This window comes from Passer domesticus, chromosome 1, assembly GCF_036417665.1.
Source record: "Passer domesticus isolate bPasDom1 chromosome 1, bPasDom1.hap1, whole genome shotgun sequence".
Classification (NCBI taxonomy): Eukaryota; Metazoa; Chordata; class Aves; order Passeriformes; family Passeridae; genus Passer; species Passer domesticus.
The window spans coordinates 48857597-48882644 of record NC_087474.1 but is presented as its reverse complement, the minus strand read 5'-3'; the positions used below and the strand labels follow the sequence as shown (position 1 = coordinate 48882644).

The following is a 25048-nucleotide window of genomic DNA, read 5'->3' as shown; positions in this document are numbered from 1 at the left end:
AAATGAGAGTAAGGCTACATATCAAAATTTACTTTGCCCTTCGCATTATGATTAACTGCAGTTAAAAAATATCCCGGGTTTTTTGTTGTTTCCTAAGAGCCAGAAGAAAGAAACACTCTTCAGATGCCTCTTACAGAAGCTAACAGCAGCTACTCAAATTAATGACCAACATGTAAATTGAGACAACACAGACATTCTCTTACAGTTTAATTCAACTCATATTATTATTCTGTCTTTTCACTCCATGTACGTGTTCCACACATTCCAAACACACATTTTCAAGGATTAGAAACAGCATGAATTTTCTAGGATTACAAATGGCTTGACTTGTTGTTTCTGTTGCGTTGGTTTTTTTGTGGTTTTGGTTTTGTTCATCCTCTCAAGCACCGCAGCTCATTGAGCGAAGCAGCACTGCCCAGCCTTACCAGAGGAACTGGATGTTTCATCTTTCTTCTCTTCTTCCTCTTTATCGTTGTTCTCCCCGCCGGTCTCGGCGCCAGCCTCTCGGTCGCTGTCGGTGTCCTTTGACTCCAGGACGTTGATGGTGGGCGTGCTGGGCCGGCTGGTGTTGTTGGGCAGCCGGCCCCTCCGGCGGCCGCCGGGGCGCTTCGGCGGGGTCTTGATGCGCTCCGCCGTCAGGGCGGCCGCAAACTCCTTCGCGCCCTCCTGAACACAAAACATCGCGGTTACGGCACACGAGCGGAGACGTGCTTCCACTTGTGGGAGAACACCTTCTGCTCGCATCCCGAGTAACTTCCCACTGTTCTACAAAATAATCACCTGCACCAAGTTCCAGTTAACTAATATATAACTCCAACCGTGACCACGAGCACTTTTGATGCTACCGTGAAAAAAATCTACACTTTCAAAGTACTCATGTCAGTATTTCAGTTCACCTTTTACTTTGGCTGCCAAGAGAAAAATAATTCAGTAGTAAATTTCTGTTTTCCCAGATGACAGAAATAAATTAGAATTTCCCACAGAAAACACCCATAAAAATATGAGAACTCTTCTTGCACATGGCACTTACACAATATGTGTTCTGCATTTTTTAAAATGCAAGCATTGGTAACTTGTTTTCTAGTGAAAAGGGGTATGATAAAGTGTAGCAAGTTTTAAGATGGGAAAATTGCATAGTTTCCCATACCAAAACATTTAGGGGAATTATGAGAAATATTTGAAATTATATTATTAAATATTTCACTTTATTAATTTCCATCCTATTGCTTCTTAAGAGCACAAGTCCCATATGCAATCAGCCTTTGGCAAACTAAAAAAACCTTTATAATTTTTAGTTGTGATACACAAGAGAGTGAAGTCTGCAGTTTCTTGACTAGATTGGACAGAATAGCAGCAACGCCATTATTAGGGGACAGTAATATTTCTTCTCTACAAATATCTCAGGCTACATCTACAAGTATTCCTACTCAAGATGACTGAAAGTTAAACTTTTTCTCTCGCAGCAGCAGACTTGACTGCAAATGACCCACAAGCAGATGCAGTATCCTAGATCCAGCATGTCCTTAGTTTAAGTATCCCCCGACAATGCAGCCAGCACTAGCACTCAGTGAATTGTGACATATAAAATTATCTTACCAAATGTTGATAACAGTGAGGTCCACAAGGCTTATTATCTAATGCTGTTTCTGTATTCTTTCGCTTATAAGTATTGGGAGTTGCATGGAATGCTGTTGAATCAAAACATCACGTTTTTAAGTTTTCATATAAAAATATGTTAAATATATAACCTCAAACTGTACCCAAAACATGAGGTTACCAAGACTTTACTAAAACCAGAATAAAATACTAACAAATGGAGTAAATAAATAATAAAATAAACCCCATTTAGTGACATATGACTTACCACTTAAATACACAGAGACAGCACATAGGTAAGTTTCATATATCATGGAATGGTTTGGGCTGGAAGGGACCTTAAAAATCAACTCCTGTCTGCCATGGGCAGGGACACCTTCCACTAGACCAGGCTGATTAAACCCCATCTAGCCTGGCCTTGAACATTGTCAGGGATGAGGCAGCCACAGCTTCTCTGGGCAAACAGTTCCAGTGTCTCACTTCCCTCATGGTGAAGAATGTCTTCCTTACATCAAATGTAAACCTATCCTTTTCCACTTGAAAGCAATTATGCCCTTTTACATCAACAAAGGCAATCATCACATTTGTTTCATGTATCAAGGAAGATTTGGTGTATCACCCTTTCCAACAAAAGAACAGACTTTACTTTGCTGTCATGTTAAACAGAATTATCCAGTGCTTCTCCTATTAATGACCATCTCTTCAATGTGTAAGATTCAGTTGTTAAATTTCTATCTTGCCAAAAAATCTGACCCTGTGCACACTTTGGAAAGGTAATAGGACCCACTTCACATTTTCATCAGTGAGAAGGACACAAAAGGATTTTTGCTCTATTAGTTTATCAGCACTCCAGCTAAACTGACAGGATTTAAGAATTCAGTTCCTGTATCCCAGCTGCAGGGTAAAAACAAGTTAGCATTGCACAGTCACTCTGGATAAGTGAGCCAAGTCTCTGCACCTCGCAGAGAAGCGTCTGGTGCTGTATCTGAGGAACTCTGTACAGCTCTGACAAAGCTGCAGAACAGTGACTCAGAAAGGAGCAGAACTGGGATGTCACACATGCAACACGAGCACCTTGATAACAGGAGGGCAGAGTTTCCTACCCACTCTCTTTGCCAGAGCCAGCTCTCCTCCCGGGCATTCCCTGTCTCCCAGCAGAGTGTTTTCAGGGAGACTGACTTTTCGCAGTTTTCTGGAAGTCTTGGGAACTCCTCTGTACCCCCTACAGAGCTTTTCTGAAGCCTGGAAAACCTGCCACTAGACGCTCACCACAACTCATACATTCAAGCTCTCACATTATATTAGGAGCTTTTTGAGATACTAGCATTAGTTTTCTGCAATTGTCCTTTTAAAAACAACTCATCTGTGCTCAAGGAAAAAATACTTTGTTTTTTAGAGAGAGAGAGAGATAGATATCAATAAATACTTTTTCCCTCTAAATGTGTTAACAGTGGCATACAGAACTGCAAGGAACAGAAAAGAAGAATTGACTGAAATTTAAAAAAGTAGAGAGTACTCAGTGCTAGCTGTCTGTTTGCTAATGCTCCACAAAGGCCCAGAAAAGATGCTCAACTTAAAATGTGCAATTTCCAGGCTATGCAGAAGCACTTATGCTGTAGTTTTACCACAGCTCCACACCTGTGGTTGGATAACTTTAACTTACAGTGAAGGTAAAAATTCAGTGCATAAAAAGTGCTAATATGCTCAAAATTAAAGCAGAAATCCCTCCCCTCCTACCCATATTAATCTAAAAGGGCTGTTCCACACCACCACTTCACACATCTCCTTCATTAAGCCATTTCCTAGTCATTTTATTCCTAGATCATGCTCGAGGCTTCTCTTTCTCTGTCCACTAAGCTTTGAAGACTCAACTTTTTAAATGCTCTTCCTTCCCTGTTAAAGCATGTGGGCAGAGCTCATTCTTCCCAGACAAGCTTTTAAAAGCAAACTTCATTTCAGTGGTCTGGTTTACAGCATAGCTCTGCAAACACCTGTTTTGGCAGCAGTGGGGAGGGTGACCAGTTCCATCTTGGAACCTTGGAAACACTTCATGTTTCCCTCCCATAAAAGAGGGTCAGTTGAAAAATCAAATAATAAATTCTATAATATTGTGCCTGTATTAACAACAGCAGCAGATGGGAGCCCCCCAGGAAAGCAATGTACTCTTCCAAGGCTTTCTTAAAATGGCATAAACAAAATAAAAGTAACAATAAGTAAATATTGCACTCCTTTCTCCAGACAAATACATTATATTTTATAAATGTGGAAACACAAAAAAGCTTTAATTTGCTATATATGGGCATATAGATATGTAAAAATTATTTACAAGCGAGTATAGGAATGTAATTTATGTATATTGTTGCCATTAGTGCTCTTTCATCCCCTAGATTTAGTTAAAAGCTTTTATTGCTACACCACTTCTCATGTTTCACCTATCCTTCAAGTGTTCATATACTCTGTAGATAAAATATGTTACACTTTGTTACAGTAAGAAACCATGCAATTTAATACCAAGTTATTTCACCTTTTTCCATCTTCTAAGAAACAATGAGATGATGGGAGTCCTTTACCCAAAAGCAGGGGGGAAAACTCCCATGTTTTTCAATACTGCATCTTCAAATTTGCACAGTATACCATTTCATTCAAGATTTTTTCCACTTAACTGTTTTACCTTCTCTTCATACCAGAAGGAAAATAATTTTTCAGCAAGGCAAAAGAACACTAAGGCGTTTGCAAGCCATGATCTATACCAGATTGCTGCAATGTACAGAAATCAAAGGTATTCTTTCTACATATCACTTGAAGATGCAATCATTTCTCTCTCAAATTCATTTGTGCAAGGTCCTAAAATGAGTATTTAAAAAAAAAAAAAACTGTTTTCCTTTATAAAATTAAGAAATTAACTTGTAATATAATGAAACAAACCAACCTTTGTTATTTTTAGACTCTTGAGACCTCAAAACCAGGCTACATCTGATACTTAAAATTAGGATCCTCTTGTGTTCAACTATTTAAATAACACCCAACATGTTACAGTAAAGACAACTACAGTAAAAATCTACCACCTCTATTGCAAAGTATTTTTTTGGGAAGACTTGTTATAAAGAAAGGACCCAGGATAAGAATAAAACTATTTGTATAGCTGTATTATGAATTTTTTAAATATCAGTAGTAATCTTTTTCAAAAGAAAAATCACAAAAAACTTGGTAGAATTTCCTAAACCCCTAAAATCTGTATTTCTTTAATGATTTCCTTAAGAGAAATCATTCTAACATGGTATCCCTGAGCATGTTTTCTGTCTTCAAGATTTATTATCTGTCTCATCCCCAATGGGCTCAACTCTCATTTTCCATAATGTGAAAGTACACAGGCAACAGTTTAGCCTGAAATGTACATTTGCTTCATAGTCAAGCTATTTGGGAAATTCTCCCTACCTGATATTTTTCCTTCTTCTAAATTCTTTGTTAGTCCAGACATTTAGGCATAATTCCTTGCTGTCAGCAAATGAAGTCGGTACACAAGTTTTTTCAGTTATGTCATCACCTGCACATAAAGGGATTGCCAGGTCGTCAAGGGGACTTGACACGTTAAAAATCTAATGATAACTTTTCCTATATTTAACTCAAATGTTCTAGAACAAAGATTGGAAACTCCACAAAATAAGGCTAAACTTAACAAAAATGGAATCTAAGAGGGGGAAATACAAAAAGCAAATGCAGACCTAATAGAATTCCTGGATTTTTTTTTTTTTTTTTTTTAGTTCTCTATGCCTTCTCCAGAGATTTACACCTTTCAAAGTACCAACGTGATCACTGTAGCCCACCACATTACCAAAGTAATTCATCAAAAATGTCATCTGCAGAAGCCAGGACATCATCCCACAGCACTTGGCAAGTGCATGAAACAGAACATTGAGGCAACTGTCGAAATGCAATAAAAGTTAAATTGTTGCAGAGACGCTGAAAATTGCTACTGCACCCTTCCAATAACCAAAGCATTCTTTTTAACTTTTTTTTTTAATGAGCTACTTATTCCAAGCAATGAGCTGGGTGAATTTTGACCAGCAGTCTTAAAATTTCACAGAAAACAAAGAGGCCAAACAACTGACTCTCTCAGTTTTTAACAAAAAGATTCCGTGCTCTAGACAGACACGCAGACAGACAGACAGACACACAAACAGAAAACAATCCCCTTTCCTTGGTGTAACTACAGACAAAAAGAAAAGGAAGCAATGCATCCAAAGCAGTGAGCAGTCATTGTTGCAGTGGAATCTGGGTATGATTTCAGGGAGTGGCAACTGAAGCATCAGTTTACTACATTCAGGGTCCAGCACTGAGCCCACACAGCGAAGGCCAAGAGATCTCCTTGTGGTGATTACGTATCCAATACATTATCATCAGTGACAAGGAATGAGCTGCACAGGCTGTCACAAAGAGCACTGTCATAGCCAGCCATTGCACCCTCCATCTGACACAAACGTAAGTCCTGAATGCTTCCACAGTGAAAGTGCTATGCATCCCTCTTTCTGTCATGGCTGGTCCTGAAATTCTGAAGGGATGATTTCAAGTTTGGTCACTTTTAAGTAGGAGACACAGTTTAAATAAAGCCTTGGACATACACCACTTTGGAAAGAACTCCAACTTGCTTACAGGACATATCAAAAGTCACCAGCAAGAAGAACTTAGGTAATCTTTTAGTATAATCACTTTGTCTTTGTTCTTAAGATTATGAATACAGAGAAGGGAGGCACAGTGCTTTTGGCTTAAAGGATGCTGCTGGTATGAGAACTGAAGTCTTTCAAGCAGTGACATGGCTCTGGACATCCTCACTGCCTGAACTTGCAACCCAAGAACATGTCAGAAAGTCCAAGACTGTGAACCCATTCTTCACAGCACTTTTATAAAAAAAGTCTCTCAGAACTGGTGCCTCAGAACTGTGATCTGGTAAAGCAGCAGATACCCAACAGGTAGTCAGCAAAACCTTTCAGTTGGACTTCTATCAGTCTGCAAAAATGGCCATGAAAGGCAAATATATTTGTGTTTTAGAAGAGCAACCAACTCCACTGGAAAACTGTAAGTTTATAAAATCATTGAGAAAAATGCCTAAAATCACTGCAGCAGAAATATCTCAAGTCTTCAGAGGTGCCGCTACAGTAAGCCTGTCCTCACTATGTCCAGACAATGCCATTTTGTTGAATTAATCAAAATTGGCCCCCAATCTTTCTGCTAGACTATTGAGAACGTCAAGTACTCCTAAAACCCCTGCCAGATAAACCAATTGCTAACAATCAGCATACAACCCTGTCCCACAGACTAGGGCTGCACACAGCACTTCTTAGAACGAGCATCCAGGCAACTAAGACAGCACAAGACCTACAGCTTCACAGAACACACTGTGTTGAAGCTGGCTGGTCAAGGCAACAGCTTACTCCAGAAACTTACTGTTCCTGAACATTATGGAGAAGTAACAGCTTCCTTTTATTTTTTTTTATTTTGCATTTTCTAGCAAGGCCTGGCAACAGAATATAAGGAGAAAGTGAAACTAACAGACCTAACTCCAAAATGCCCAAGTACTAAAGGAACCAGGAACATGAAAAGCTTCCCCTCTCCCCACCATCTGAGAACAACTCCAATTCCTCCTCAAACTGAAGGGCAACCAAGGGATAATAAAAAGCAGCAGCACTGTGCAAAGCCTTCAGTGTGGAGTACAAACACAGGCAGATTGCATGTGTGTCGGATGAGGAGCTGCTGACAAAGCACAAGGATTCCCAAATGAACATGCATGCGCACTCACAGTGGAACATGCAAATGAACAGCTCAGTCATTAAAAAGCGAAAATTAATTTGGTATAGAGGGCACCACAGTACACTGCTACAAGCTGAAACCACTTCATATTTGGCTGTTAGTTTCCCCTTTATATTTAATTCTCTGTCCAGAATAACTGTCTCAAGTAGCACTTCAGAATCTCTTCACACTTTGCAAGTGAAAGCCAACATCACTGCTAAGCTCTTGTCAGCTCGTTGGCCCAAAACAATGGGGCAACATAAAAGCAGTTCAGGGGAAAGGACATCACAATTTCTAAAACTCAACTCTCTGAAACTATTGTTCAAATAACCAAGTACAATTAATGTGGCTAGAAAGCAACATAGCAGAATAAAAAACTGTTCATGAGTGTTCATTCTCCCTAGAGGAAAACGAAGCAAGTTTGATGAATAACCAGGATTTTTTATGGAAAAATATATCCCATTCTCCATGCACAAACTGAAAAAGTGTAACACATAAACAATAGTAGAAAACAATGTAGTTTTCTTGCAGACTATATAAAAAGAGAAGTGATGTTACAGATTGCTCCTGGAGTCAGGAATTCTATACAAAGTCCTAAATGCAAAAAGAATAACAAACTACCCACACAGGTGCATTCGTTTTTCTGAGGTATAGTTTCCACTGCAAAATAATGTCAACATGTGCGAGCTGTTTTCATAAACTTTAGAGATATTCCTGCTTTTATTTTTTCTTCTCTTTCCTTCCTTCTGCATTGAATCTTATGGTACTTTTAAGTCTCCTGACTTACAAAAAACAGTAAGACGTTTACAAGCACACTTTAATTGTACTTACGATGTAAGAAGCAATCGTATTTAAAACAGCGCCTACAGAAGAGTGTGTGAAAGGAGTGCAGGCTTTGCTCCCTCTGAACAGATTTAGCATTTGGTCCATCTATATTCGGTGTGCACTCAGGAGGAAGAGCTCCAGGAAGCTGCTGCTCAGTCAGTTCTTTGTATCTTTAAAGCAAAATAATAGAAATTATTTATTGAATTTTTTTTTAATAAAAGTGGGTTTTATTCCAGTACCACTCTGCATTTTCAATGACAACTTAAAAAAAAAAAACTAAGAAATTTATGTGTCAGCTGAAAAGGCCAATCTACTAGTGACATGACAAGTTATTCATTCCATACTCATTGATACAAATCAACTAGGAAATAATGCATTTGTTTTCAAGACCATCACGACCTAGTACATAGTATCATTAAAAAGGAGTAGTATGAGCATCATGGTATCATCCAAAAAGGATATAAGATTTTTTTTTACCAATAGCTTTTATTTTAACACCTCAAAAAATAACAGATTATTAGACACATATAAGAACCCACTTTTCAGTATTTTAAAGGGAAGGCTAATAAACATTTCTGTATTGTTTGACTTGGGGAAAAGAGCCAAATCCCTTTAAATGTCACTTGCGGAAGTTACACAAATGCCACAGAACTAGCTGCAAGGGGAACCATTCCTAATCAACCAATATTTAACGAAGGATTTATTTTATAGAGGGATCTTTGTTTCATAAAGCAACACAGCAATATACTCTAAGAAATACATTCTTACTTCTCTTTCAATTCTTCTGCTGTACCCTTGTCTGGAAACATTGAGGAAATGGCTTCAAATATTTTGTCAGAAGGAAATCTCCGAGGTGGGTGGGTTTCTTTCTCTGTCAAGGAAGAAAAAAATTTTGAAAAAAAAAAAAAAAAAAAAAAAAAAAACAACCAAAAAACCACCATATTTCCGCTCCTTTGCTACCTCAAGAAGGTGTTCAGAGAAGGGGGTGTTTGCCAAAATTCTAATGTAAAAAAAAAGTAAAAATTTTTATTTCCAAATCACTTACAATTTTAACTGTGTTAAGTAATCTTTCCTGATGAGAAAAACCTACTAATAAAATTCAGATAGATCATTATTTCACCAGCAGATGGAGATGGAAATTCAGAACTCTGCCTGCTTTAGAATAATGATACATCATTTTCTGAGGAGTACCAAAGCATTTATTAGACAGACACCTGACTGATTTTTGGTGCATGTGACTGCCTCAGTATGCCAATTAACAAAAATGGGCAAAAGTGCCTCTCATGGTGTTCTCAACATTGAACTAAATGACAAAGGAAATTATGAAAATTATTTAGACCTACTTTAGACCTGAAAACTATCACATAGGAAGATGGGTCTGAACAAATTTATTAAGTGGTTAAACAAAACATTTGTTTAATTTTTAAAGTCTGCAAATAGACATACCCATCCTGTTACCTTCCCGATCTTTTTGCTTGTCATCTCTTTCATCAGGATTGTCATCTCCATCATCATCATCTTCATCATCACTATATTGACCAAGGGCATTGACCAACTCAACAAATATTTCATCATTGATAAATCCACATTCTGAAATCCGGCAAAATTGGGAGTGAATAAAAAAAACACAAGGTATATATGAGGTATTTTTAATCCTCTCTACACTTTAATTAAACTAAGGCAAATACTGTCATTTATGAAAAGTAATTTTGTAGTTTTCCCCTCTTAAACAGCAGTGTATAAACCAAGAACAGTTTAAAAAGCTCATTATTCATTTCATAGACTAACAATAGGGAATGAAAGAAGAAAAATTCCCACAATTTTTTTCCCAACTCCATGTGCTATGTACATATATAAATCTCTCTTCCTTGTAAGATAAAAAAATACTACCAGCTACATTATTTAAAAGATTTTATGCCAGAATCCCAGTCCCAACATGGTTAGGGTTAAGCCAGTCTGGAAATGCACGCTAATAGTCTATAAACCAATCCTTAGGCAGCTAAGGAATCTGCAGAGAGATTTTTGGTTGATCGTTCCCTAGCATCTACTTCCCATAATAGACCCCACTGGCTGGGTGATAAAAAAAGAGCACATCATATACAAAAAATTCAAGAGAAAAAACTGAATTTTATATATCTATTTATTAGATTATATCCTGCATATATCTATTTATCACTTTATATTCTGCTGTGTCATTCAGATGGCAAAACAAATTAAACAATAAGGCATTTCTGCACAAAGGAAAAACCACAGCTAGTACTAGCAAGAGACTATTTTTCAAAAAAAAGAAAAACCAAAAGAAAACATGAACTATGTGGGAACTGTAGTGCTTATTACTGTCCTTTTGAACCTGGACTAGGTTTGCACGTCAAAATAACTTGACAGAAAATAAGACTTTTATTACTACATAGACAATGAAAATACCACTTGGATGTTTTAAACAGACTCTTAATATACACCCATAGGTTAGTACAAATTATCTCCCAAAAGTGAAATTACAGAGCAAGTTTAGAATTCTGACTCTTACATGGGAATGCCTCTGGATTACAGATTCCCACAGTATTTACATTTAATTACATTCACACAGCACAAATTATTGGGAGACTAAAAAAAGTCTATTTCTAAGATATTTTATATAATAACATAATAACAGTAATCACCATCATAAACATGCATCTCAGGATGCTCTAACAGGATTAATTTTAAAGCTAAACTCCTTTAATAATAAATTAATAATAGAAGTCATTTAGTAGTAACATCATCATTTTGACATAACCAGTTTTCTGACAGGGAAATCAGCAATCAGTAAATGTGTAAAAATATCCAAAGGCCAAAGCGCACAAAACATTCCATGTTTCTTATGAAATACAAAGGCATCAGCTATAGTGAGGACACGAACAAGTCTAGCAGGGCTGAGTAGCAGTTATTACTGAATCACAGGCTTAACCTTCATGAATGGTACATGATGAACTCAAAAAAGTGTGGTTCTCTTTCTCAGACGCGTCAGCATTAACAGGAACATGATTAATTTTAAGAAGCTGTTCTCTGTTTGAGAGAAGGGGTGGAGTGTGTGGGAAATATCTCTGAGAAGGGGAAATCACAGTAGTCAAGAGAAACCTCTGCAAGGGAAGCTGAGGCTTGTATAAGCCAGTTCTGAGGAACCCCAGAGCAAGTGAAGTTGCCACTTCACTGAGACTTTAGCAAAGTGAAGGACAGATTACACTGCAGGTAGTCCAGCTCCCACACAGGAGAACAGATAAACTACACCTCAGAATAAGTATATGTAATACTTCTATACCAACAGAAGGATACAACTTTGCTCTATAAGCTGATTTACAGAGAGGGGGTTTTTAAGTAGCTAGCAAGTTCCTTAAAGAAAGGAAGGAAATAAAACCCCACAAACTTACAAGAAGTTACTCTGTACCATCACATTTGCAAATGTTGTCATTATCAGAGTTTTGCATAAATCATCCTGCCACTTTCTACTAGGCAGGACATGTAACCACATCACAATAATCATATTCCAAAGCTCTGAGCACAAAATTGAATACCAAGAACCACTGTATGGTATAAGGAAAAAGTTAACGTGCTTAATTTCTCCACACTACTGCCTAAAACTTTTCAGCCTAATGAAAATGCAGAACAATACATTTAAATAAAGAAGCCTGTTATACCCAATGTTTACACAATGTAGAAGTTCTAGAGATACTACTGTAACAATCACACATCAAGCCTTAAGCAATACTACAACAATAATTTATATAGGAAGAAATGATTAGTATACCTGAGTGTTTGGGCTCACCTCTGTCTCCATGCACCTTCCCATCATAATTCTTGATCAGTTCTTCAATAAAGGTACCATCCTGGTCAAGAACTTCATCTCCCATATACGGAATGTTATGTAAAACAGTTTCATCCTCTACCTAGGAACGACAGTGATAATCAAACCACTTTAAATTGTGCTGTCAAGTGACCATTTCTGCATTGTTTTTCACTATCTACAGGACTCTGCCTATAACAGTAAATTAACTAGCTTCACTGCTTTAGCACATTTACCATTAACTAGAAAAACAAAACCCTCAATGACTTTCAACAATTTTTTGCATTCTTGGTAGCTGGCTCAAAATATTAAAAGTAGCTCCTAATCTTAAGGTTAGCAGAGCGTTTCCACAAAGTTTCTAATATGGAAACTCATTAAGTTATCTGGCTTTGGGAAGCCTGCATTTGGTAAATTCATTTGTCCTCTCTTGGTTCTCTCTTACAGTAATGTAGGAAAGCACAATGGAAACCACCCTTTCATTGTTTGGCCAGAGATAAGAAAATATGCTACAAAAAGACTCTAAATTAATGTTGTCTAAAGAGCAAACAGAGAAACATACCTGAAAATTTAATCTGAACTCCACTGTCCCTTTTTTTGACTGCATATAGACTAAATGCATTAATACTCCCATGTTTTATCAATAGAATTTACGGACCTGGATACTCAGCATCTTCCAACAGTACAAAAGAACCTTCTATTGTTAAAAAAAAAAAAAACTTTCCTGCTGATCATGATTCTGTACCCATCCAAAATATCCAAACACTGTTGAATTGAAAGCAAGGAGAAAAAGGTGTGAAAAAACGATGTATACTGATTTAAAAAATGTTGTTTAAACCACTTCATAATAATTATCATCAAAATAACTAGTCAGGAAAGGTGGTCATAAACAAAATGATGTGACAAAGATTTGCAATAAGCTAAGTTTTTCCAAAAGTCAAATACCTATATCAGAAATCTAATGCTATGGCTTCTGCACACAGCGAAGTTAATCTGGAAAAAAGGGCATACTCAGGTATGAGAATGACCATTATGTAGGGCGACTATTTCAAGATTTAGTTCCCTTTATTCCACAAGAATTACTATTCTGTTACAAATATGTTGGTTGATTGCCTTATTAATGTAAGGCATTCATATCCCTCAGAAAACATTTCTCACTACACTAATTTGATGCTTTCCAATAGAACTACATTTGTTTATGGCCACAAAAGACAACAGCTCTCCTGAATTAAATAAACTTTACAGCAAGATTTTGGAGATACTTAGGTACATTGAGGACAAATTCAGTTTGCAGTTATCTTCCTATTTATTTTATTGGGGGAGCTTATTACTGCCCTATTACCAATACCTAAAGTAGGGAAGGTAATTGGCAATAGATTTTGCTGGCATGCTTCTAAAATTAACACCTCCCTTTTCTCCATACCCTTCTCCTCCCTACACTTGTTTAAACTTACCATAAAATTCTGTTGAAGGGGAGACCAAGAGTACATTATAGGCACAGAAGCAACAGCATTGAGAGTCTTCAGTGGGATGACTTGTTTTGGAAAATCAATGTCACTGGTAACAGAGCACTGAAATAAGAAGTTGAAGTTACACTTACATAGCAATATCAAGAAAAAAAAACAAACAAAAATAAATCACAGAACACTCCACAATATAAAAAATTCAAAGAGTTTCTCAAAGTTAGCAATATCAACCTTTGAAAAATACACCAGTTTTTTAAAGCATAATAGGAAAACTAGTTTAGCAAGAGAAAAGAACCTCAAGAATTATTTCTATGTCAATATATTTGCTAATAAATCATGACTGCATTTTTCCACTTATTATTAAGTGGTTGTGATAGTATTTTACTCAGACTATTCAACCTACAATACAAATTAGTTTTGGTATCTCAAAACAGATTTAATACCTGTTGCTGCTGCTACACTGATGTTAGTGTATTCACTCAGACCATCTGAGGGGCAAGTGAATTCCCCTGGCTTCAGATCAATACACTGCAGAAATCATGTATTATTTACGTTATAAAAATAAATAAAATTTTACTTTAATGCCAGCAAGACATCTTATATAAATAAAAACTCCATGTCTTTTTAATTCCTGCCTTGTTTCCCAATTACTGTCTTTTTATCCTATCCTCAAGCCTTTCATTATGCTCTCTGCTTACAAAGGAAAAATGATAATTAATTCTTAGTATGTAACTCTGGATAGATCAATGAATTTTTCACCTACAGGACTTCTGTTTTGGATATTCAGAGATTTATGTAGCCTTCAAAGGATAAACAGTCCATAGAAATACAGACAACAATTACATTATTCTTGCATCTAATAATCAACGGTTAACAAACACAGATCAACTTTTCTCAAATACTTGAACTGCAGTATGAAGAACTCTGGGAAAAAAGTTACAAGCAAAAGCAGACAGGCACACACAGAAAGCTAGGGGATGTACAACAGAGAAGATTTGGAGGTAGGTAAAACAAAGTTTAGAACAGCTATCATAGCTACCTGAAAGGAAAAAAGGAAGTGGAGACAAAAGATCTTTCTCCTTTCCAGAAGGGAAAGATGAACAGAGCTTCACATTTCTAAAGAAATACACAAAGTAATGTAACAAACAATATACAGAGACAGTACCCCGGCAGAATGACACAAGCCAGATTTATTTCTTTTCTTTTTAATCTGCAGCAAATGAAATTAGATTTCTGCTGTGTATATTAATATTCTAGGCACCATCCGATGCTACCGCTCCATTCCCATTTCAGCTTAATGTTTAATTCTCTAGCTAGCAGCCACCTAGCATATTTTTCATGTATTTTTTAAAGCAAAATACAAAAGTAAAAGAATTAATTACTTTTCTCTTTGGAACTAGAAGTCCCAGGCTGACAAATGGGCTACATCAAAGTGACTCAGTCTGGTACTATGGCTCAGTTACACTGCTCTGTTGTTCTGGTATGGAACTCAGGTTGATGTCTGGTAGGCCTGCACAGGGCATGTTATGGTCTCCACTTGATGCTGACTGTCACCAGCAATGCCCTGCACTCTTCACCAAACACAGGAAGGCTCTCACACAACCTTTCTATCTCTAGCCAGTGTCTTATGCAACTCTGAAGAAATTCAGCATAATAAGAAGATTTTAAAGTAATCTCTTAAAGTCCCCAGCATTTTTTCATCTCACTTCTCTCACTACAAATTATGGCAACCTTAAATCAAGCATTAGAGTTCTGATTCATGAGACAGAGACTGGACTGAATGTAGTAATTAGTGTGCTCTATCAATACAGGCAGGAAATTAACATAAAGAATAGTGAACACGCTTGAAAGAAAAGAAAAAAAAAGAGGAACAGTCTTCTACCAACAAAAAAAAGTGAAAATTGGATGTGTACCTGTGTCAACTATTATCAGTTCTAATCCCACACAATAGTTATAGAGCTGTACACGAGTAATTGCACATTCAAGAACATTTAAAAGATAACACACCAAGGTCCTTCTTGCATTTGAACATACATGCACAGAAATGCACTTCTGTGACACACTCCCATTCCCCAGTTCTCCACTAAAATTTTAAGGAAAAGAAACTCTGCAAATTTATTTGCAGATAAAGTACTTTAGCTTGCGTTTTTTAACCTATTCACAGCCAAGTCTTTTCATTCTCACCCTACTGAAAAGACTTTATTTTTCAGATTATTACAGATAAACATCTTCAAACGTGTTAAGTGTGAGGAAGTGGCTAAGCACTGGAAGTGGAAGAGCAACTTAAAAATAAGGTAAATTAAGCTGGGATGAATATAGAGAGCTAGAATGGGCTTAAATCACTATTGAAGCTACCACAATACAGAATATAATCCTGAGTAACATCCTCTAGGATGACCAGGAAAGCTGCACTAGATGACATCCAGAGGACCCTTTCAACCTTACCAATTCTGTGGAAACCATTTTAGATTTAGGCATTTAGCTCAAATTATGCCACAACTATGGAAGTGTTTTTCACAAATTTAGCATCCAGTCTGCTTGTGCAACACCAGGATTCATTACTGTAACTCCAACAGGAGCAAGAGTAAACTCCCAGTACCACGGAGATAGAACAGTTTTATAAAAGGATGCTGAGGTATGATCCAATCATTATCAGAAATAAAGTTTCACTTTTGTGTGTCATTCAAAGCCAGGTAGCCTGCTACATATTTATTCCTTTGCAAAAGTCATACGATCAAAGTACACAATAAATAAATTCTTTAAGACACTCATACAAAACACATTGAGCTGCCAAGTCATATCATGCTGAAAAAAAATATAAAGAACAGCCAACTTTCCAGTAATAAAATGAAAACGTGCTAACAACCTTGTAAGTGGAATTACCACAACACATGTTAACCAACCTCCCTGGTCCCGCGCAATGAGCTCACAGAAGTCATGATGTGAACAGGCTGTATCCTACGTTGTTTCCATTCTTGATTTAAGATTTCAGTTCTTTCCAGTATCTTCTGACGATTAGAATTAAACATACTCTAAAAATTAACCACAACATTATAAATAAACGAAAGATTCTAAATTTATCTGCTAGCATCTTAAAGCATTCTAACATTTAACCAGACATGTTATAACAAACAAAAGTGCTCAAAACATACAAATTTAGTTTAAATGTCAGGGAAGTTCAATATGGCTCATGATCTTTCTTCAATTCATACCATATTCTCACATTTAGAGTCGCACATATAGCATGGAACTAAATTCTAAATTGAATTTGAAAGAGTATGCAGCTAAAGAAGTTGCCACATAAGCTCTCCACAACCTCTTCTGATACTTAACATTCTCGACCCAATCACACATAAATGTATCATACATGTTTATAAGACCACAGAGTTAAGACAAGTTCTCAGTGGGTTGACAAAGTATTCCATGAAATTGTTATAGCAAGTATTAACTGAAGGACACAAACTACAGAAAATAATCAATACTTGTAAAATTTAATAAGCAATAGAACTAAAAGATAAAGTACCTTTACTTCATCGGCACGTCGGAACCTCTTGAGCTGCCTCAGTCTCATATATTCTGATTTTACACGTTTTCTCCAACAAATTGGTCCCTTCTCAGATTTTTTTCCGGTTTGACCCATGATTATCCTACAAGAGACAATGTCATGTTTGTGTTACCAAATCTGACACTGCTGCTTACAGAAATTAGATAGGAAAGCAACATTCCTTTAATATCTTTCATATTCAATTCCTTTAATTCCTTTTCAATCACACACTTGCAATACCACCCCAATCCAAGAGAAAAAAACTGAAAACTTATTTAAGTGATAGGCACCAGAAAACAGTCATTTTAATTGCAAATCAGTGGACCCTTCACATTTGCACTTCTAATGCCTCTATGCAAAAAGGTATCTGATGGAGTTAAAGGGGTGAAGAGGAACAAATCAAGACTCCCACTGCAAAGACAAATACTGGAATCATTGCAAGTAGCCTTGTAAATTAACTTCTGGAGAACTATCTTCATGGCAGGCAAACCTTTTCCTCCTTGCAGCTTCCTGCAAGGTTGTCTTCACTAAGACACCAACTCCTACAATAGACTTCTTGAGCTAACATCAAGTACAGAGGTACCCCAAGGAGAACTCAGTCCCCCACCCAGCCACTCAAGCATGAAAAAATTGTAGAAATTCAGGCGAGTTTTGAAACAGCCAGAATAAGAGACTTTGCTCTTTTCTCAAGTATTCTATAAGACCACAAGCTGCCCATTGATTCCACTTTACTGATCACCCTCCTAGTGCCAAGTGGTTCATTTTTACGTTACAGGACTGTTGGCATTGAAGTTGTATTTTTATGTTATAATCCAAATGCCTTGCTAGAATATGCCAATCTGCTCTGTATTTTTCAAAATCAAGGACCGTATGCTACAGCTATGCTGGCAATGACTATTTTGACAGCATCCTGAAACTAAACCACTACATCAAAGACTGGCTTCTTCTCAAGAGCTGCATTTTATTGTAAAACCTACAATATTTCACTGAATAGCTCAAAATGTCATTCACATGGACTCAAAGGCTGAAATATCCAGTTGCCCAGGGCTAATACATTCTCAAACAAGCACAATCAGTTTGAGCAGAAACAATTCCAGCCCTTCCAATTATCAACGCAGGTCAACATGAGCAGAGGTGTCATCTTTGGCCTCAAATCCGATGCCCACTGCTTCAGGGCCCCACACTACAGCTCCCCTAACTGTTGTAAGTACAGCTTTATTCAAGTTACTGGAAGCTTACTGCTCTATCTTCAGCAGTTCTGTAGAGGTCAGATTTGAGTTGTATCAGATTTTATGATAATGATGAGAGGGAGAAATCAATACAGAACCTGTTTATTCTCAAGACTATGCATTCATTTACAGTGAACAAAAAGGTAGTAAGTCTGTAAAAGCCTGAACCCATTCTCATGCAAAACTTGATAAGATTTAAAATAATATGAAGAAGAAAGAAAAAATGTTGGGGTTTTAGATTTAGGATGAAAAAATAATCGACAAACAAATAGCAGAATTTCTAACTCAAATAATGGAAAACACCCTTTGAGGAAAAAAGACATGGGATACAAATAACTACATGATGCTCCTGACTAGACAGAGGGTGAGGACATTTATCTCACCATGGGGAGATAAATTTAGAGCAAAGCATCAAACACAGTTGCCCCGCATCCATGCACAAGACAACAAGTACAACCCACTTGCACCTCATTCACTACAACCCTAGCAGTTACAAAAGATAAAAAATGAAATGATACTTAAAAAAATAATCCTAGACCATTCATGTTTGAACACAGACAAGATAATCAGTGATTCAAAGTGCATTATGATACTAACTAAAGAGCAGCACAAAAGCATTATGAAGTATGAAAAAAACACTATCATATGCTGAACTAGGCAAAGTAAAAACATTGAAAAACAATCCGTTAACTGGAAATAAATTAGACAGAATAAGTACCATTAAATAACAGACAACCTCAATTTGTAACAGTACAGAACATCAAAATTGCTTCAGTTATGATTCAGCCAAAAGACATGGAAAAAACATTAATGAACTCAAAAGATAAATGAAAGCTCAGCTGATGATACTGAAATAATATAGCCCATAAAACTGAAACACAAATTACATTTACTTGCTCTAATACTGCCCCAACCACAGCACTTCCTAGTCTAGTTTCCTGGATAATAACAAATTACTCCAGCTTAAAAAAAAAAAAAAGCTTTCTTGACTGAAATTAAATTACCAGATAAGCCCTGCTCATCAGAAGCAGATCTATACAGAAATCACATATAATTGGATTAAAAACAACAACAAATAGACAAACCCAACAGAATTTCTATCTTTCTTTCACACAATTTAAGTACAGTCCCAAGACGACCTGAGAGAAATACACCCCTTTAAATTAAAGTTAAAAAAAAAAAAAACAATCTATTCAATTTCCCAGCAATGAACATCATAGCTACCTGTTGTATTGAAACGGTAACAAAGTAATGCTTCATAAGATAAGCACTTCCTTTAAAACAGCATAACTTACACTAGTGTTATTCATCTGAAAACAAACATGACTTTTAAGAACACTGTCCTCTTGCACTAGTTTCCAGTTGTTATCTGAGGTACAGCACAGACAACTAAATGGTCAAGTCACTAAATTAACATGTGACAGAAAATTAAAAAATCTGCACTGTTGCTTACATCAAGTGACAGCAAGAAAAATTCTCCTACATAAAGCCAAAATGTTAATGTGCAACAATCAGTGGGATATACATCATACCTTAAGTCCAATGTGTATAAACAAATTAGAAACTACATCTTAAATGGTAAGCCCATATTAAGAGAAAAAGCACTTAGTGGAAAGGAAGCTTATGCACAGAGAATATAGAAAAATTATATCTAGGGGGAAAAACATGTCTTGGATGCATGTTTGTAAAAACTTTTCAGAGATTGTCAAAATTAATATATTGCTGGTATCTGAACAGCAGAGCCAAGTGAAGCGTGTCTGTACTTTTAGGCAGTCTAACATAACCAAAGTAGAATTTCTGTGTTGCTAACGCATGTAACTGCGGTAGGAGACAATTGGTTTTGTGTCCCAAATCTCAGAAGATAGTACAGAATAAATATATACCAAGGCAGGGGAGCAGGGCAGGAAGAGCATATTCAGAGAGTTAATTCTCATACTGCTATTGATAATCTTCACATTAGGACTACAGACAAATGCCATTGATGATTTCTCATGTCAGTTCAAAGGTCATCCCCAAAACTTTAAATTTAAGAAGCTAGACCTGAGAAACTGGGATAAGTTTCCCAGGCAAGAAGAGCCAGTGTTGGGGAGCAAAGAACAAGACTTATGTAAGTAGGGTGCTGTACTCTACTTCCCATCCCTGAAAGCAAAAGTAACTTGGAGAATTAAAAGACTTCAGGGAAACATCAACAACATCTCTGGCGCAAGTTCAGGGTGGTAGATGCTGCCGCAAGCCTACTAGTGGTGTACTTGCCTAGCACCTGTGTGTTAGACAAACCTTTCCAAATCACTTTCTTGTGCACATAAACAATGGAACTGGTACTCTGAATTGTAACAGACTACACAGTTCCCACTTTGCTAGATAGGACAAAAAACCCACACATTTTCCTTAAACTACTTTGTATGGGAGTCACAGCTAGAACTGCAGAGCAGAGAAGCTAGTGAATGTTAAGATCAATGTCAGAACTAGCCAACTTTTCAATAAAGTTTCAGAATACTCCCTACAGGAGCCGAAGTGGCACAAACTAAATCCCATCTGCCTGAGAATGGTTAAGTCTGTCTTAAGACAGCACAGTTTGAAACAGTTTCCATTTAATAAATAAAACATGATACTGATTATCTTAGTGCAATGGTCTGATTCCAAGAGCCCTTAGGCCTTGTCCCTCTTCTCCGTTCCCATTTCCCCTTCTGAATCCCACCAGCTGTTTGTATTGTTTTAAAATCTTATTCTTTCCCATTTTTAATCCTTTTGAATAAAATGGTCCAGAGAAACCATCTAACTGCCAAAGGGCCAAGTCCTGAAAGTTCTATCAAAAAAAAAAAAAAAAAAAAAAACAACTATGTAGCAGCCAAATAAGTTATTTATGGGCAGAGTATTGCCTCTCCAGAAGAAATACAAAGAAAGCAAGCATAACTCCAAAGAGCAGTGATACTGCTTCTAGAGAAAGCTCTTCTCCCAAAGTGCACTATCACTTCCATGCACAAACTCAGCTAACCCGGACAGATCTCACCTGGCATCACAGGAAGGATGGAAACTTTGCCGTAACTCCCTGGACCTCCTTTGCAGAGGAGGGAAAGCTGTGGGCTGTCTCATTCCAACTGGACAATCACCCCAATGCCATGAGAAAAAGGGAAATAATTCTACTAATGAGAAGACCAATGCTATTCCAGACACCCACAAAGTACAAAAAACAAAACTAACCCCTCTTGAGGGGAACAAAAAAAGGGTACTAGGAATGAGAAATACCAAAGCCACCTAAACACAAATTTAAAAGAAAAACCTACAAGAAAACAGAAACGAAGACATAGGTGTTCTTGTCAGTTCCTACTCATACTTGCATGGCTGAAAATGAAAACAAAAAAAATGGCAGTGTCCTAAAGCATATACATTTGTTTTTTAAAGATACCCTGCTGAGCATTTCATAATTCTGTACAAGACGCACATCTTTACCTTAAGTTTTTAAGAAAATTCATGCCTATTAGCTTAAATCAGGCAACCTTTACTTTCAGCAGACAAATTGTGTACAATACTTCTAGGATTCACAATGAGACAAAGAAGTGTAGAACCATTTCAGCTCAAATTGCTCCTGTTTTGCCTACAGAACATAGAAATAGCCTTATTTAAAGACACGTTCTATTTTTCTTTGATCATTTTGGCAATATCCATCAGTGAGAGACAAGCACACAGATAATTCTCTAAATTAGGCAGACTATTCAAACAATCATACAGCTGTCAAAAACTATATTTAAGCTCCTCTGGCTACCATGCCAAATTTCAGGAAAAAAGATAAATTAATGAAAATTTTCAACTATGAAGCATGGGAGAACAAATGAGGGAGCCTGCTCTTTTAAAAGAACACTATTAGTTTGCAATTGTACTTCATATTACACAGTATTTTAAACTGTAGAAATATTACATTCTCTTCCCACTACTCAGGATCCCTGTTTGGAGGTATTTATGAATCAAAACATATTTTGTATAGTACAGTATAATTTACAAGTTTTACTTTTGTGAATTAATCTACACTCTAAGATTATTCACATACTTCAAATATACGCTAATGTAATACAGCACTTCAGAGCACTCTTAACCACCAGTTTCAGTGCAGGGGGGAGACAGTGAGGTTGCAGAAGAATCTAAAACCCAGTGGAGAAACTGCATTTGAAATCTGATACAAATAGAATAATGAAATAAGTAATCATGGGGTTTTTTGATACCTAGAATAGTGGGAGAGTAATGAAGGTATAAAATAATTCAGATGGGGCACGGGCAGGCAGGGGAGAAGTACTGCTTCTACCTCCCACAAAGCCAAATGCTTTCACACATGCTTCTTTAAAGCGGATGTCCAAAGGAACGTGTTTAACTGCAGGATCCAGCGCTACAGTGCTGCTCGATCTCCCTTCCAGCTCACCTCCAGCACTGCCCACTGAAGCCCTGTCTGCAGTGACCTACTGCCACTGACTGGAAAGCTCAAAGCCTGCACTGCGCTGGCTGCAGGAGCTGGCATTTCAAATATGTGCCCTTACTAATTTAGAGTCAACACTACATCAGGAAGGTACTCACCAAAGTGACTTCCTCAGCAGCAATGGCACCTTACCATCATCCCACCCTTCCCAACTCTTTTTTTTCACCCCAGTAAGGCTCATTAACTAGATACAACTGACCAATGATAAATAAAAACTCACGATTGCAATTGTTTTCGGAAACACAGATGAGTTTCATGATCCCATCCACAGCTGTGGCATCCTCTGCACAACTGTAAAGCAGGAAGAATTTTATAGAAAATCAGGCCAGCACTAGCGAAAAACTAGTCCAGGCAATGAAACCACAAACAGGCACTGGTTTCATACATCAGTGTGCTCTGGAGTGGCAGGCACGCTCTTTAGCTGGAAGCTGTTATCAGATCCAGACAGCATACAAGTCTTTCAGCCTGAGCTTATGTAATCTTACTAATGGACAGATTATTATATAATAAACCCTACCTGAAGTCAACACAGAACTCTTTCAAGCATCTACAGAACATAATGAGGAAAAAAAAAAAAAAAAACAAACCAAAGAAAACCAACCACACCCTACCACACCCTTCTATGTTTATTCACAAACCAAAAAAAATTTTTACTTGGGCAGCAGAATTTAGGGCAACTTTCACATTCAACTGAAAAAGGCAGAATTTTAGCAACAAAAAGGATTAACAACATTTTGCCACAAGCCTGCAGAAAAAATTCAATACTTGCTAGAAAACAGGAAAAAACCAAATACCCCCACTAAGAATGCATTTCAAGTATAAAAATTCAATGAGTTAAGCTTAGACCTGAAGTTAACTTTACCAAACCACCTCAAAGAACTAATATAAACTTTTTGTTATAGGATTTTACACAGCACAATACAATAAAATGATTGTTCAAGTGCAGCTAACTATTTTTCAGATATGTTAAACTAAACTTTACTGCTTAGAAACTCTTAGAAATTTCCTTTTAGTATTCTGTTTCGAGCACCCTAAATGCCAAAGCAGATAATACAGTCCATGAACCTATCCTAAATCTTTCCAGACTAAGCAGTTTCCAGCACACTTACTACTAGTACCAAGCACCGGGGAAAAAAAAAGCAACAAACCAATAAAACACATACATATAGCCAAGACTTCAAAAAAACTAACTTGAAAATAAATTCTAAATTAATGCTTTAATCTACCAGATCTGCCTTCTACATTTATATCAAACTTTTAAAATAGCACAGAGATTCACAAAAAAAAAAAATGTTCAAACCCCAATATCCTTTTTTTTTTGATTAAGTAAGACAAATTGTTCAGTTGTGATTTCAGAGCTGCTAAGTCTTTCCATATTAAGTTATGCAAGCTGTAGGTGGGTGGGGGGGAAATGACACTTATCAAAACTCAAAGGGCTTTTTACCTGTGCTATTACAGCAAACACACAAAAAGATATGACCAGAAGTTTTACAGTTGCCACTCTGCTTTCTGGATTTTCTAAAGCAAAGCAAAACATGGTTTTCTTTCAAACTTATCTATGTAAAATACCACGTTCTCATTTCCATGGGAAGAAAAATATTCCCAAGGCCACTGTCAGCCAGGGTATTTCAGAGCCCAAACTAGACCAACTAACAAAAATCTCAGTCTCTGAAATACAATATAGGAAATATTAACACTGTTTATTAATAATATTTCATAAAAACAACTACAGCACATTTAATCTTTTACAGAAGTAATCAGAGAAATAGGTATAAACTGTAGTGGTTTTTACTATTTTATATCACAGAAACATGGTATTTTAAGTTTGTAGTACAGTTCAACTTATTTTAAACAAGAAATACCTAAAAATACTTATGTATTAAATTTATGTTGTTATTCCATATGCTGAAGTACAACATCATCAAAGGCAGTTTAAATTTCAAGAAATAACTTACATCAAATGCTACCATCAGTTCAACTACCTTCCTCAAATGCTATTTGGTGTCAGTTTGACCTGGAAAAGACATCATCTGTCCACTGTATCAATGGTCACTCATTTCTACTTCTACACAGCCTTCTCTACTGTGAGTGCTTAAGTGCTTATGATTCTGTAATCAAACTAGGTCAGGCAGGGAAAAAAAAAAACCTGTCTGAACAGCCCAGAAAATGAACATACTTGGTTTTTAAACATATTTTTTCAACAAAACCAGCTTCACATGCCAGTTTGTTCAGCAGCCATGGATTTGTTCAATGTGTTCAAGCCATGAATTCTTGAATCCACACGAGGGACAGAGGGGCAACATCAGGGCAGAAACAAGAGGC

At 36.9% G+C, this 25048-nt stretch overlaps 1 protein-coding gene across 8 annotated transcripts in view; it reads right to left on the bottom strand.

Moving 5' to 3' along the window:
* Positions 1–25048, bottom strand: part of EZH2 (enhancer of zeste 2 polycomb repressive complex 2 subunit) — a 50779-nt gene that overhangs the window by 11772 nt on the left and 13959 nt on the right. For 2 of the 8 annotated variants that reach the window (XM_064419375.1, XM_064419384.1), the window contains exons 2-10: positions 17012–17135; positions 16392–16520; positions 13477–13593; positions 11990–12128; positions 9652–9795; positions 8974–9076; positions 8212–8375; positions 1597–1688; positions 426–666 (exon numbers count right to left, since the gene is read on the bottom strand). In XM_064419375.1, the coding sequence (XP_064275445.1) occupies positions 426–666; positions 1597–1688; positions 8212–8375; positions 8974–9076; positions 9652–9795; positions 11990–12128; positions 13477–13593; positions 16392–16520; positions 17012–17128 (1246 nt within the window). In that variant the 5' untranslated portion in view covers positions 17129–17135. Of the gene's footprint in view, positions 1–425; positions 667–1596; positions 1689–8211; positions 8376–8973; positions 9077–9651; positions 9796–11989; positions 12129–13476; positions 13594–13931; positions 14017–16391; positions 16521–17011; positions 17136–22946; positions 23102–25048 lie in introns of those variants that run through there. The other 6 variants (XM_064419394.1, XM_064419361.1, XM_064419364.1 and 3 more) reach the window with 6 other exon arrangements.